This window comes from Sinocyclocheilus rhinocerous, unplaced genomic scaffold (genome assembly GCF_001515625.1).
Source record: "Sinocyclocheilus rhinocerous isolate Xijiao unplaced genomic scaffold, SAMN03320098_v1.1 scaffold688, whole genome shotgun sequence".
Taxonomy (NCBI): domain Eukaryota; kingdom Metazoa; phylum Chordata; class Actinopteri; order Cypriniformes; family Cyprinidae; genus Sinocyclocheilus; species Sinocyclocheilus rhinocerous.
The window spans coordinates 365,904-382,281 of record NW_015651641.1 but is presented as its reverse complement, the minus strand read 5'-3'; the positions used below and the strand labels follow the sequence as shown (position 1 = coordinate 382,281).

The window sequence follows — 16,378 nt, the reverse complement described above, 5'->3', positions numbered from 1 at the left end:
AAAACACATTAAAAATAAAACAATAAATATGAGAACATGTGATAAATAAAGCTGTATTTAACAAATATGTTTAATATTTTCTAACTGTATTTAACATTTTCACAAACTGTGAGTAATTACAACTTTTCAAATTGTAGTTTATGCTTTTAGAAATGGATCTAGTCAGGGTTATTGTTTTGCATTTTAGGCTCATTTTGAACACAAAATATGTGCTTTCTGCAAATGTAATTGTGCAAGTGTAATTGATTAGTTTATTATTATTTTTTTTTTTTGTATTATTAATATCGGAGATGGCAGAAGTTTCAGGAATGTTTAATACGTGCAAAACAATCCCACAACCTTACCATGCCTTGTTATAAAGTGCACTCAAACAGTACTTTGTTTTAACATGTATAGTTAGTATGTTACTATACATGTGACTTTTACATTTGAATTGTTTTGAATGTGCTGTAAAACGGGGACATTTCCAGGGACAGGACACCAAAAACCGTGACTGTCTGACGTCTGGTCACCCTACTGTATCCACAGTCAACTGTAATATCAGCCCCATCATGTTTTGTGTTTGTTCACTCATTAATTTACATTCTCTGCTCTATAATGGCCTCTAATACAACATTAGCCTACTTCCTGATCACAAAAGCTATTTTCCTATAAGGAAGTAAACAAGTAGGCTACAGAATGGTTACATCAGGGTATAATTATGCACTGCTTTCTTACCAGGTTGCGTTCCAAATGAGAGGCTTGCCAAGTGTTTATCACAATGCTAAAGCACAGTAATAGCCTAAGCAGTTTTGCTAAATGCCTTAAAGGGATAGTTCAGCAAAAAAAGAAAATTCTGTCATTTACCCTCATGCCCTGTCAAACCTGTGTGACTTACTCTCTTCTGTGGAGCACAAAAGAAAAGATTTTGAAAAGTGAAAGGCTGAAGTTTGAATTTCTGAGTGAACCATTTCATTAAATGTAGTAGCCTACATTTCTGTCCAGAGGTACTGGGATAGTTTACGCAAATATTAAAATTTGCTGTTAATTTACTTACCCTCATGCAACCGTAAAAAAGATTTTTAGCTGAAACCGTGGTCTTTGTGATTCATGCAAGTCAGTGGCTGCCATCACTTTGAGAGTCAAAAAAGCAAATCAGACAACACAAAATTAGCACACGTGTTTTGTGATGATATATTGAGGTCTTATAAAGCAAAACAAACAATATAGTGCAAGAAACTGTACATTATTTACTAAATTATTACCTGTAATCCAGAGCCTCAGGCAAATGGGGAAGTCTTATTCTTTTCCGTGAACATGGTTCTTTCAGACAGTTTGTTTCAATGAACAGGCTCAAACAAACAATTCGCCAGTTTGTTTACGTAATCACACAATGACATAAAGTACACGCAATTTTAAAGCAACCAATAATGATGTGAAACGCAGATATTTTACATGTCTAAAGCATATAAAGTGAGTAAAATACCTTCATCAATGCACAATTTTACATAAACAATGACCATACAAACTCAAGTCTCATACTGGTGCTCGGTTCACTCATGCGCATTTCAGCGGCTCATCAGTTCAGTGACTGTTGGAGGAACTGGAATGCTGAATGTGTTCATTCACCATAGGATCATATATGCTGGTATTTTGGCTTATTTGAGTGGCTGTCAGTTGTCCGAAAGTGAATTTGATTGAGTAACTTGTAGGGATGTAATGATTCACTCAACTCACGATTCGATTCACAATTTTTAGAATTGTCACATATTTAAATCGATTTTCAACCGGCTCGCGGTTAATCGTTACATCCCTGGTAACTTGTAGATCTGTGCTGACTCGGTTCAGCCTGTTGAACTGGTTCATCTAGTGAGCTGGCTGATCTTTAAGGGTATTAGTCTTTGGATCTAGCTCACTAAAAAGAACCGGTTCAAAAGAATGATTCGTTCGTGAACCGGACATCACTCTGGACTGTTTGCCTGAGGCTCTAGATTACAGGTTATAATTTTCTAAATAACGTTCAGTTTCTTGGCACAGACCGACCGTTTCACATCATTAGACCTCAATATATCATCAGGAGCCACGGGTTTTAATTTTGTGTTGCCTGATATACTTTTTTGACTCTCAAAGTAACGGTAGTGTTGACTTGCATCTTATGAATCATCAAGGACCACCGTTTCAGCTGAAACTCTTCTTTACTGTTCTACTCAAGAAAAAAGTAACCTCTCGGATGACCTGAGGGTGAGTATATTTACAGCAAATTTTCATTTTTTGGGGGTGAATTTTTCCTTTAATCAGAGCATGTTTAGACAGAGCAGCAGATAGCGGAGTGAGAGTTAGTAATAAGCAGAAGAGGTTAGAGGAAGAGAAAAGTTCCAACCATTCAGTACTCTTACAAACACAGACCATTCTCTCTTCAGATACAGGCACTGAAGAAGCACAGCTGTGTTTGCTGAGCACTGAGCATGGAAGAACGTCTGCTGAATTAAGGACACATCCGGAAGGAAAGACATGAAGACGCAGAGGACATAGGAAAGTACAGATGTCATGACATTTATTCAAGGCATGCTACAATTAAAGTTGATTAGGAAAACGTCAGCAGGGTGGGTAATAAGAATAATAACTCTAATAATGAGTATGCATAATAATAAGCCATTCATGAACAGAAAAAGAAACGCTTTCTACAAAAAAAATACAAATAAAATCTCCACTCAATCATGCACTGCAAAAATTATAAAATATGTTTCTTTAATAGTTTATCTTCTATTTGCATTTATTACATCAAACTCATAAACTGGATACGCTCATGTCTCTCCCCAATTCCCACAAGTCACATAAACGGCTTTACAAATGAAAGCTGGTACTGGTATGATATCAAAATACAGAAGACAAATTGTGTTCTTATGTTAATTTCCTTAAATATAAAAACCAGCTCATATTGGTGTGTGTGTGTGCATCTTGTTCCCCAAAACCTTTTTTTTTGGCCAGGTAAAAAAAAAACAATAAAATAAAATAATAAGGGAACACATATATACAGCATTTGTTTCCTTTTGGTAGTGAAACATTCATAAAAACTATAAATTAGGTATTTCATTGCGTGTCAAAGCATCCTGAGATCAACTCAGGCACTTCTGTATGTGTGCTGTGCTTGAGCGACACCTCAGTTAACTAATTTAGTCTAGCCCCTCCCTTTTATGCAAATTACACCATTCAATTATCATAATAATAGCCCATAAATTTAGTCACGAGAAGAAATTAGAAAGCATAATGGCTGAAATTTAAAGTTTAGATCGTAAGGGTGCATTAGTTCCAATTCAATCAAGTCCTTTGGTTTCAGTGGTTGGTTTGTCGTTATGGTCTCGTACGTTTTAGAGTAAAGCTATTTAATGGAATCGATGACGATATCAGCAAAAAGTGTAACCGCTTATCCGTTTTACAGATCGTGGCCTCTATCCGGAGCAGTTCATGAAATACTGAAAGCGTAAGGCGGTTCGAATGAATCCATAAGGGCCTGGTAACACATTCAGAATCGCAAATGAGTCTCGTTTGACGGGGGGAAGGATATGGCTTGACCTTTCTGAGGGAAACGAACAGAACAGACTGTGGGACACGTGAAAAACAGACTCGTAACATGATCGAGAGTGGAAAATACAAGAAGTTTGTTGGTTTCTGATATACAGCCAGGAAATAAGTTACAAATAAGCTAGATGAAAGGCACATAAACTTTGGTCCTGCATTATTTGTGACTTTTTCCAGTAAAAAACCTGGAAAAAACCATACACGTGTGTAACTGTTCGAGTGAGCGCGGATATCGACGAGAAAATGTCTTACAACACAGCAGAACATTTTGTTGCCTGAGTCGAGACGTGGTTGGAAAATCTTTCGCTTTGAGAAACAAAAACAGATGACTTTTTTCTGTGACACGTTTATGGAGTCTGGCTTTTCTCCTGTTGATAAATAAAAGCAGATCGACGTTCTGCTTGCGCGGCTGCGTCTATTTCGCCTTCCGAGCGCTTCTGACGGACCTGACCTCTAGCGATCGCTCTCGTTCCCGTTCGCACACATCGGTGGACGTTACAGACCTAGATCTGCTTTTGTGAAGAGGCAGAGTGACAGACGACAATCTTGAACCAGTTTTCACACTACTAATAAAGAAAATCAACAAACCCCCAAAAAAGAACAAAAAGTATCACAACAGAGCAAGAACGAAACAGGCCAAAACCCCTAAAATGAATCAATAATAAGATACAGTAAATAAGATACAACTCCAAAACACACAGGCGGAGGTCTCAGACATCAGCATCACTCCATAGCAAAATAAAAGGCAGACCTGAACACTCAGAGCGAATGCTGTGGGCTTCTGGGTCTCTGTGCACTCGTTCCGAGGCAAATTTAGACTGATCATATGTATTAGGAGTTTCATAATCATATTAGAATGACAGAACAGAGATGATATCAAGCAGATCACACTGTATGATATAGTCCACATTGGCAGATATTGATTTCTGAGTGGTCCATCCAGCGAAAAACTCGCCGGCATCACATTATGGTTTGTGGGAGGTTGCCAGAATGTTGCTATATGGTTGCTAAGATGTTCAAAGTGGTTTAATGCATTGCTATGCAGTTGCTAGGGTGTTCTGATGGTTGCTAGGTGGTTACTTACTGGCCCAAAGTAAAAAGAGCCCACCTCCAAGTCTCTAGGTTAGTGGTCGAGTGATTTTGATGGCCGATATCTTAGAGAGCATGGTGGCCGATATAAATCTGATATATCACACTATTTCATATAAAGATAGTAAAAACACATGCACACATAACAAATGCTTAAATTAAATTTATAGGCCTATTTATTTTACATACGATTTACTGAATGTTAGAATTTGAAAATGAATAAATTAAAAAAAGATTCGAACTTAATGAAAATAAATCTGTAAAATAAATAGATTTAATTAGAAGGTCATTTTTATGCAGTCAACAAATGCACATTTCAGAAGATCTCGCAGCTGAATTCAATAAAGTTTGTAAGGTCAGTAAAATTTACTACATATTCAAAGCCTTTTGATTAAATTAAATGCGTATTTGATGACGGTAGATGAAAAAGTATTATAACCTTTGTTTTTCTGTTACTATGACACTATAACACTTTTAAGTATAGTTCTGTGTACTAATTTATTAGTCAGAACTGTTAAACAGAGACGGTAAACTAATGAAGATGGCGAACGGGAGCTGTGTGCGTTTAAGCGCCGATGTTCTCAGCGCTGTCAAAATAAAAGTCCCGCCTCTGACATATTGGGTAAACAGAATTGGTGATATATCTTTGCGATATATCGGTCGACCACTACTCTAGATATGACTTGGGTGGCTCCTTTAATAAAAGTCACTGGAATTTTTTTTGCCCGTTTTAACATTCGCTTGGCGAAAAAGTGTGATCACTTAGAAAAGAACAAAAACTTCACAGATGTGCTCATAACAGCTCATAAATTCATACTATTTAATCAGAACAATACGCAAGCTTACAGCAACCTCTGTCTCTGAGCACAAAATATTTATATCAGAGATGGAGGAACATAATTGTGGCCTAGAAAGGCTTTATGTGACAATGGTATGCGGGTCTAGCATACATATGTACACACACACATCAGCGAGGGAGAATAGAGACCCACAGCATGCTCTGAACATCGCTGAGTTCACCGTTCATTTTTCTAATAAGAGCATTCACAGCACCATACATCATAACTTACATCTCATTTCATATTAAGACCACATGGTACTGAGTCCCCACAAAATGCACATCTATAAGAGCTACACAACAAAAAAAATAAAAATAAAAATCAAGATCAAAATAAATCAACCCTCTCACCAATCCCACAAAATAGTACATAAGATATTTTAGGTAAAATTTCTAAAACCTATTTGATTATGAACACATAATAAGGCACGTAATAAGAAATTAGGTAAATACACAGTAAATATGATTTTTTTTTCACCATGATTTCTTGAATGATTATAGTGGTACAAAAACCCGATGAGGTTTCAAATTTGATTTTTTTTTCTCTTCCATAAAAAAGAACAAATTACCAAAAATAAGTAACTTTTTTTCTCAAAAAATCTTGACAATCCTTATGATATATAGACCTGAATAGTTTTGCTTTAAGACTGTAAACTTCAACAAAATTCAATTTCTTTTGAGAAGTGAAAGCGACGTTTTGAATCACTTCAGGTGAAATCAGTCAAAGACAAAAAAAGCCACTATCCCTTGCCTTGCATGAACATGAAGATTGTTGATTTATTTCATAACTGTGATTCAAATGGACACTGATAGAGGATATAGCGCACATGCATAGAAGCTGCTCCCTTTAGATGCTACTCAACAGGTCTACGGTGACCCTCCTTGGAATGTTAAGGCCAGATTATCACTAAATGAGACGGCGCCGTCATCAAATATCCTAAACAGTCCCAATGAAACCGGTAATAATACACTAGTACTAACTAAACACATACATATACAGAATCAGCTTCTGTGTATGCACACCATTGCCATGTTCCAAAACCTAGTGAGCTGCCTATTTAGATGGCATTTTAAGGCATCACATGTGCGCTCCCGGCACAAAGGCTGGAACAGCCTTCTAGGATATCTAATTTTGGCCAAAATCTAAGGCAGCACTGCATGTAACCATTGTGGATAAGGCAATCCCAGAATGCACTGTGAAGCTCATTCAAGATGGTGGGCGAATCAAGGCAAATGTTGATTATAAATATACTTATAATTCACTGAAGAAAAATATCTATAAATTTGTTTAACCTGTTTAAAAATGCATTATTTGGACTGCAGTGTTGATTTTTCGCATCAGGCCAAAACCCGCTAAAATGAATCAATCAGATGAATCAACTCATTCCAGAGTTTGACATCAGCATGTTGCTAGGCTAATGTTGCGATACCTGAAGTGTAGAAATACATAGCACAAGCTAATATTGAGTATGTTCTAGGTATTTTTACATTTATGCAGTGTGTGATGTTTGTCGCGGTGCACTGCAACATCTCTAGACTGTCTATACTGAAAAAAGCCAAAGTTCCAAATCCATTTGTCCTGTTGTCGGAAGTAGCGCAAACGCTTGTAGTACGTCAGAAGTAGAACGGGGCATCAGTTTACTGTTGTGTCGCATCATGCCACACCACATTATTAGCTTAGCAACATGTTAACCTCAAAGCCCACCACTGTAATAAGTGTAAAGAATTCACAATAGAAGCTCAATATTGGCATGCGCTATGTATTTCTACGATTGGACTTATTAGCTTAGCAACATGCTAATTGTACTAAAATCAAACAAATCCAATGCTAGCCTTCAAACGCTGCTCAAAACGTGTAATGTATCGATTTTTGAATGGAATCAATGCTAGTTTTGGAGTAAGCTATATTTGGAGCTGGCAAGCATTTCCATGATGCCAAGGTCTTTGTGTGATTGACTTAGAAGATTCACGTGATCAAAGTTGACCATTTTTTTCCCAATGATACAGACTCAAAGTTTAACATCTCCACCTCTAGAAGAAAACCTCTGGCCTGGACTCTATTGGAGGCGAGTTTCCTGTGCACTCCTGTGCTATTAGTCAGTTCTAGAGCACTCCAGATCAGTCACTAATAGGCTTTCATGGCAATTAGAATGCTGCCTTAGAAGGCAGTTGCCTATGCAGCAGCTCACTAGGATTTGGGAAATAGGTGGCGTCTCCACGTCACTCCGAATTGCTCTTTCCTTTAATATTTGGTATGGTCAGATGCAGAGGCATTTAGTGTGGGACTGCAAGGCAAAAGAGAGTGCCGCCTTTTCTTTTTTTGCTGTGACTCAATGGGCTTCACTACGGTTTCTACAGAGCCCATGGCTGCAAACTCTCACACCTGTGGACATAGCCGAGGAGTGAAAGAACAGAGTAACGAGCACAGAACCTTCTGCCCCTGTGTGGAATGATGGAAAACAAGAAGAACGAAAGGAAAAGACTCAACTAAGAGCAAGAAGGGGAACAGAATGGAGGAAATTATCAATTTCCCATCGAGATCACGGGCTATACCATTCACATTGAGAATTTCACTTTGGAGGAGGCGGAGCCTCTTAACAGGCTGGGCGTTGCTGATTGGAGCGTTCCAGTAAGGTTGACAGCTGGCCGCGAGTTTTCCGGAATGATCATGCATGTTTGAAAATGTTCGTCCCGGTTCAGAGGAACCCGATCGACTGGACAATGACATCGCGCCATTGCAACGAAGATGTTCTCTGACAGCATTGCAGGTGCAGAGAGCCCACAAAAGGCCGGTCTGTTTCATATAAAATTTTCATAATACAAGAAAAAAATAACAAGTCACGCCATTCACTATCTATTCACAGATGCCTACCATCTGGCTATACATCTTTGCACAGTAAACAGATATGAGGATGCCAAACATTCCCCACGGTGCCTGTCTTCAATTCAAATCAAAGTGCTGAGAAACAAAAGATTTGTAAGCCGAAACAGCTGCGAATTTTAAATGCACTCATTCTTGAATCCATAGCACTCTTATTTTAATGCTACTCTGAAGAAAAAGGACAAGACCATTGGTCGAGGCCGTCGCTACAGATTTTTTTTTCCAGCAGCACCTTGATGATGACGTCAGCAACATTCAAACGGTTGACCGTGCGTTCAACACATCCCACGGGAAATGCGGTGCTCCGTTGAAACAGCCAATGAGAATGAAGGTGTCATTTTTTGGGGGGAGGCACAGCGGAGACTCCGCCCTCACTTAGGTCTGGGGTAACAAGGCCATTGGGCTACAGGAGCGTCAGTCTCCAATGTAATCGGCAAGTGTGCGGTGAAGAAACTTCCTCAGCATTGACTTTTTTGAGAATGTTCACCCCATGTTAGTTTGCGTTTCACATCAACAAAGTTCTCGCCAATAGACTAAAGAGGGAGTCCTACTTCCTCCACATGGAGGTTCCCAGAAACGTCACATTGTCATGGATATCCCATGTGTCTTCAGCCCTGGTTTCGTGAGAGTAAATCAAACTCACTCTGAGACTGTCTAAAGGTTCTGCAGTAGTCTCTTATTTGCTTTTTTATCTTTCTTTTTTTTGTTTTTGTTTTTTCTTTTGAAAATCTCTAAAACTACCCCATGAATATCTATAATTGTTTTTTTTAGAGTTTGTCAGTCAGTCTTATTCTCTGAACGAAACAGTCAGACTGCTGAAGGTAGAAGGGCTGGAACGGGGAGGATGGGGAAAGGGTGCGTTTGTACTGTGGTGAAGGTGGTGCTAGATGGTGGATTTGGAGAAAGACACTCGCAGATGGTGGTTTTCTCCCAGGTCATGGTTGTGGAGGTCGATAAGAGCCTGGATGGCTTCTTCCACCGAACCCAGCTGGATCAGTGCCATTTTGCGGTCTTTCCTATTAATCATATATGGATAGTGAAAATGAGACACTGGGTGATCCTGAAACAACTCAAGATCAGCCAAATTTAGGACCAGTTGGTCCAATGACATAGGGTCCAAGATAAAAAAAAGAAAAGAAAATCTTTTGAAAACTAAGTTTAAAACATATTTGTGTAGGTTTTAAATGGTGGTGAATCAACATTTACAGCATTTTCAACAAAAAACGTCAAAATTGTTTTAATGACTACTCTCAAATCGTCACATGGGGTAACCATCAAGTAAAAAGTTAAATCATATTTTCCTTACAAAAAAAAACAAATTAAAGGGATATTTCAACCAAAAATTCTGTCATCATTTACTCAACCTCAAGTGAAGCATGTTGGTAACCAAACAGTTGCTGGTAGCCACTGACTTCCATAGTATTTTTCCATACTATGGAAGTCAATGGCTACCGTCAACTGTTTGGTTACCAACATTCTTCGAAATATCTTCTGTGTTCAACAGAAGAAAGAACTACAAAGAAACTATCCCTTTAAACAATGTAAAATAGGAATGTCCTTTCCTGCTCCTAGAGGGCCATCTAGCTACACATTTTTTCCCTAGTAAACTTAAAATCACTGTTACATTTTTAGAGGATCATGTAGACGTTGTTGATAACATTCCATTTATGTTTTCACAAAAAACTAATCCTTATCAGCCATGTTGTCATGAAGAAAGGTACAAGCAGACTCTTCCACATGTGAACAGATACTTACTAAAATCAGATAAATGAAGGCTGAGAACAAAAACAAATGTTAAGAGAACTCACTGGAAAAACTTGAAGGCCTTGACTGTGAATCCAGAACCGGCAAACAGGTCTTTCAGAAAATCATCTGTAGTGGAGGGGCTGGGGGGAAAAGAAACAACAACACAGTGATTACAAAGGACAAAAATAGCACCTTATCTGATGCCAACAATAATGTAAGACTTCTAGTGGAGTGAAACAACCGCTAATAATATGATAATATGTGTGGGGTGATATGAATAATAATTATATATCATGGTATAAGTAATTTTACTTCGCTGTAAAATTATGCATCACAATGAGGTTTCTTTTTCTGGAAATTCAAGCCTCATATGTTTTATATATTGCAATGCAGTCAATGTCTATTTTTTTAGTGACTTAAAAAGTTTCCCCACACAAGTATTTTATAAAGTTTAATTTAATATGAATAATATAAATAAAAAGCAAATCATTCTAAGTTTAAAATTGGCTCGCTGTAAAATTATGCATCACAATGAGGTTTCTTTTTCTGGAAATTCAAGCCCCATATATTTTATATATTGCAATGCAGTCAATGTCTATTTTTCTAGCGACCACAAGTATTTTATAAAGTTTAATTTAATATGAATAATATAAATAAAAAACAAATCATTCTAAGTTTAAAATTGGCTCCTTAATCCAAAACAAAATCAAGACTTTGTAAAAGAGCATAATAAGACCCCTTTAACATTAATTATTATAATTAAAAAAACCTTGAGATTTGCAGATTTTTAAAAATGCTTATTTAAGTTAGTCCAGCAAAATTGAGTTGTTTTTTTTGTTGCAATATTTTGTAACATGCTGTATTGAGCGTGTGGTGCCCAATGTGTGGGTGTGTGCCAGTCACTCACGGGATATTTGAGAGGTGCAGGGTGGCGGAGGGAGGAAAGATGTTCTGGAAGTTCTTGGAGCCGGGCTTTTTGAAGCGGTGCAGCGGGCTCCCACTGAAGTCTTTGGTCAGGCCCTGGTCCTCCTGACCCTCCCTGGGGAGCTGCACCGTCTGGTGCTTTGAGATGGTCACACGGATCACCTTACCATGCAGACGCTGACCGTTCAAATGGCTCATCGCTTAACAAACAAACCCAAAGATAATGTGTTACAGATAAGCTTTAACCCTGAGTGAGACACAATGTATTACGCTCTTACACTGAACAAATCTTTTTCTTACATTTGAAGAATGAAAACTCATGTATACAAGTATGAGAATGAGTATGTTTTTTTCAACATTTCACACACACACACACACACACACACACACAAAGCCTCTAAATATGAGTGTCACTCATCTTCTGAGTACTTAACCCCGTTTTGTACACCTCATTCATAAAACACAACCAGAAAGTGAAGTTATGTAAATCATTTTGCAAAAATTACCAAAAATAACCCATTGCTAATCGACCTTTTTTACAGTATAGAATATATTTTCTGCCTCATTCTGTGATAAGAAGCCACATCAGATCACAAAAGGAAGTTATTTCAAACACTCGACTGATGTTGTGGAGTAAAAACATGTTAATGTTCTCTTTTGTTGGACAACAGGTTTAGAAACGCTTCTCATTACAAGTCATTACAAGGGATGATATTCGGCATGTGTTACTTTTTCAAATGCACAAACGCAAAACGGAAAAAAAAGGAAATAATGATTACTCTACTGTCCTAGCATAAGAAATCTGTCTGCGGGAGTAGAAGGGGGATCGAGCGGGATTTTGTGTTGCTGTCGATTTGCAGTCTCTTTTTCATGATAGGCCTAAGGCATTTGTCAGTTATCCCCGCTTGCTATTTGGGGAATGAACCCAGCGCTCTGATTGGTCGAACTCTTCTTTTGATTTGAGTACTGCGTGTGGACAGAGGCGTCACCAGGTTTTTGCGTAGTTTAAAGTGAAAATCGTACCAGTGTACTTTGAGGTCAAAATGCGTACAGGTTGGCAGGTCTGCTTGCTGATTTGTAGCTTTAATACAGACACAGAATACTCCAAAAGACGCCTGATCAAAGGATGAAGAGAATGTATTCAAGATGAAAAGGATTTCAGTGTAATGCCTGGCGTACCGAGCTGGGCTTGCGTGGCGTCTGCCATCTGTATTAAGGCATTCTCTTTCTTGTTGAACAGAATCTTGACTCTGTGAACATCTCCATACACTCCTGCCGGGATAAAAGAGAAATTTAGACTTTTTTTTTTTTGTTGTTGCTGAAACCCATTGTGAACACAATTTATAGCAAATAATACATTATCTGCAGATCTCAGGGTTTCATTATTGAAGGCAGAGGGCGACAGTAACTCCTCACATGCTCAGAGCGAGCAAACATCGAGCGATTTTAAAGGATATCACTCACACTAAGGTCTGTCTCTGATGTTGACAGTTATTAAATTAATAACAATGACACACACTGAGCGTGTGTATGGGAGAATTTGAACATTCATAAGACGGGTCACAGTCTGCAAATAATCTCCCGACTGTGTTTGTAAGGAAATGGTCTCATCGCTCAGCCTCTATCCTCTATTGCCTTCATAAAAATAGCCATCTGCACATCTAATCTAGAGGAGTAATAAATGCATCCTTACCGAATAAAATGAAGAGCCCGTGTGGTGATATGCTCTGAAAGAGATGGGACATTATCATAGAGATCATTCAGTACTGAAATGTAAAAAGTGCTGGGAAAAGATGAAATGACTAAGTGTAAAATGTATGAAGAAACATTGATAGGTGATTGGCTGTGAAACACGTTGACACTGATCACTTCAATGTGAATGCCGGCCACTAACGCTGCAGAATTAAATGAAGAAAGTGTCTTGTGACATCAACTGCTGAGACTGAATAAAGACGCATGAAAATAGGTTTGGATTAACTCATATGACAAGACAAAAGATTAGAGGGAATCATTTTACAGGCACTGATATTTAAGGCCAGTGAGTGTTTATGCTCCCTGCATAGTCTCTGTGCAATACTGTAAGCTATAGTAATGGCTCAGATTAGACCAATAGACCTATCCACATTTATAACAACAAAAAAAAGCATTTTATGTAACTGCACACACCAGAAAAAAACTATATATACTGTATATTTACAATATTACATATTTTATATAACTGATATATATTACACAAAAATATGAAGCAGCACAACTGCATCCAACATTGATAATAATAAGAGATGTTTCTTCAGTATCAAATCATATTAGAGTGATTTCTGGAGGATCATGTGACACTGAAGACTGGAGTAATGATGCTGAAAATTCAGCTTTGATCACAGAAATAAATTATATTTTACTATATATTCACATAGAAAGCAGTTATTTTAAATTGTAATTAAAAATAAAACACATTTTACTGTATTTTTGATTAAATAAATGCAGCCTTGGTGAACCGAAGAGACTTCCAAAAACTTAAAAAAAGAATGAATATAATATAACATAACATAACATAATATAATATAATATAATATAATATAATATAATATAATATAATTTCTGGATGAAAGTATCTAGATCTGTAGTCTAATTATCAGTATCAGCTATCAAAAAACCTTTCTGGGTCAAATAGTATCTCAGAATCATACTGGTGTCCACATGTTAAAAACCCATCTTTTGTGTGCTTTTTAAAGCCTTAAAAAACATTCTTGTTAATTGAAATAAAATAAACTGAAACTGAAAGAAAAAAAATTCAGCATTCCTTTTTTTCATTTAGTTTAACTTGATGTACTAAAATAACTAAAACTTTAACTAAAATGAAAACGGAATACAGACAGACAGACAGACAGACAGACAGATATAGATAGATAGATAGATAGATAGATAGACAGACAGACAGACAGACAGATAGACAGATAGATAGATAGATAGATAGATAGATAGATAGATAGATAGACAGACAGACAGACAGATAGATAGACTAAAGTACTAAAATGACTAAAACTGAAATAAAAATGAATTAAAACTACATAGACACTAAAAAACTAATAAAAATGACAAAACCAATAAAATTACTAAAACTTTAACTAAAATGAAAACGGAATACAGACATACATAACTACAGACAGAAAGACAGACTCAGAATTTTGACCACTACGGTCTAAAATGCTTTTTGAAGGGCACTTACAGTATAATTGTAAAATATTATAATTTATTTTGACCTCTTTCCTACCATATATTATGCAATATAAATGAGAGATTTGTGGTGGAAGGGCTCACAGAGAAGGGTCAGTCACTAATGTTGACATCAGTTATGTCGTGGGACGGTGGTGTTGAGGGTGGGGATGGAAACTCACGTCGGGGTTGAGGTTGGAGACGAGGAGCACAGAGTGGATGACGGTGGGGGCCATGCCGTGGATGGTCATCCGTCCTGTCATTGCTGATGAAGGGATGGTGAGAGGTCCCAGAGCACCAGGCATTGTCTGCATAGACAGACCTGAGCGGACCGGAGCGGAGCGCAGCCCAGCGGGATGGGAAGGGGAAGACGGGAGAGGAGGAGTAACATGAGAGAGAGGAAAGGAACCTTCTAGAACAATTCTCCGTTTTCACAACCTGTTGCTGCTTTTTCAGATAAACAACATAAGGTCTTCTTGTAATAGCTTATTAAATCAATGTGTTGAGGCATTCTGGGTACTTTTAGTCCAAATGAGTATTGAATTGGATGGTCGGGGTAGTAAGAGGTTTAAATAAAGCCAGCAGAGATCAGGGTCAGGAGTGTGAAAATGGAGCCAAGCTTGAGAGTTACTCAACACGAAACGGCATTCACAGCATGCTTAATATGTGAAGGACAAATTATTCGATTTGTGTGAAAGAAAAATATTCAGTGGTAAATAATTTGTACATTGAGATTTGATATTAAAATACTGATATATTTGTTATGATATTATTATTGGTACTTTTATTTGACTGAGACCTTGATTATGTCATTAGAAAAGAACTTTTGTGACGGAAGTGGAGAAAATTATTTCATTTGGAACAACATGAGGATGAATACATGTTTGATTTTCAAGTAAATATGTTAAATAATACACTACTGTTCGAATGTTAAGGGTCAGTTTTAAAAGAAATATATAATTTTTTTCAGCAAGCCCAAGGATGCATTAAACTCATCAAAAGTGACAGTGAAGACATTTATATTGTTATATAGAACATTTTGAGAAATGTTGGTTTCCAAAAGAAACAGGAAGCAGCACAACTGTTTTCAACATAATAATAATAATAATAATAAATTACTTGGAGCAGCAAATCAGTATATTAGAATGAGCTTTGATCACAGGAATAAATGACATTTTAACAGATATTTACATAGAAAACTTAAAATTTAAATAGTTTTTACTGTATTTTTGATCAAACAAATGCAGCCTTGGTGAGCAGAAGAGACTGATTTGAAAAACATTTCAAAATCTTACAGAGCCCAACATTTTTTGCCTTCTTAAATATCATGTGAATAATATTAAATGTTGTCTTTAAGAAAACCTAAATTAAGACTTCGTAAGTAAAGCTGCACAGTGACTTGAGCTATTAAGTTTTAATATATGATGAAATATGTAATTAAAGATCAATGCAACGCACTTAAAGGTGCAGTGTGTAAATTTTAGCGGCATCTAGCGGTGAGGTTGCGAATTGCAACCAACGGCTCAGTCCCCGCTCACCCCTCCCTTTAGAGAAGCTACGGTGGCCGATACAAGACTAAGATGATACAAGACTAAGATGTCGTCGGTAAAGACAGCAGAGAGCAATGAGGTTTCTTTACAAAGGTAAATTAAGGAATTGTATTTACTTAATTATTCAATAAATCGATGTTATTGCGAATATTAATGTACTTGTTCATCATCGTGTCAGTGTTTTATTCGCAAGAACAACAAAGTGACGAAACGCGCTGTGTAGAGCAGTTTGTCCGTTTAGGGCCACTGTAGAAACATGGCGGCGACTTCCATGTAAGGGGACCCGCGGTGTATGTAGATATAAATTGCTCAATCTAAGGTAATAAAAACATAACGGTTCATTAAGTAAGGTCTTTATACACCTCTGAAAACATAGTTATGTATATTATATTGCATTTCTGTCAATAGATCGATGTAAATATTACACATTGCACCTTTAACTGAAAGTTGAGAATTGAAAATGTCAATTGAAAATAAATTGAAAATAAATTGAAAATTGAGTGTTTACTATTGTCCTTTTGCATTATTGACACACTATTTTCCTATTTAATACTGTAAAGCTGCTTTGACACAATCTGT

General features: G+C 37.1%; 1 protein-coding gene across 1 annotated transcript in view; it reads right to left on the bottom strand.

The window, feature by feature from the left end:
- Positions 1-9,049: 9,049 nt before the first annotated feature.
- The window catches only part of LOC107713308 (polypyrimidine tract-binding protein 3-like), a 62,878-nt gene continuing 55,549 nt past the window's right edge, over positions 9,050-16,378 (bottom strand). The window contains exons 8-13 of the mRNA XM_016518769.1: positions 14,432-14,658; positions 12,730-12,763; positions 12,216-12,308; positions 11,020-11,236; positions 10,175-10,252; positions 9,050-9,382 (exon numbers count right to left, since the gene is read on the bottom strand). Coding sequence (XP_016374255.1) covers positions 9,250-9,382; positions 10,175-10,252; positions 11,020-11,236; positions 12,216-12,308; positions 12,730-12,763; positions 14,432-14,658 — 782 coding nt within the window. The 3' untranslated portion in view covers positions 9,050-9,249. The remainder of the gene's footprint in view (positions 9,383-10,174; positions 10,253-11,019; positions 11,237-12,215; positions 12,309-12,729; positions 12,764-14,431; positions 14,659-16,378) is intronic.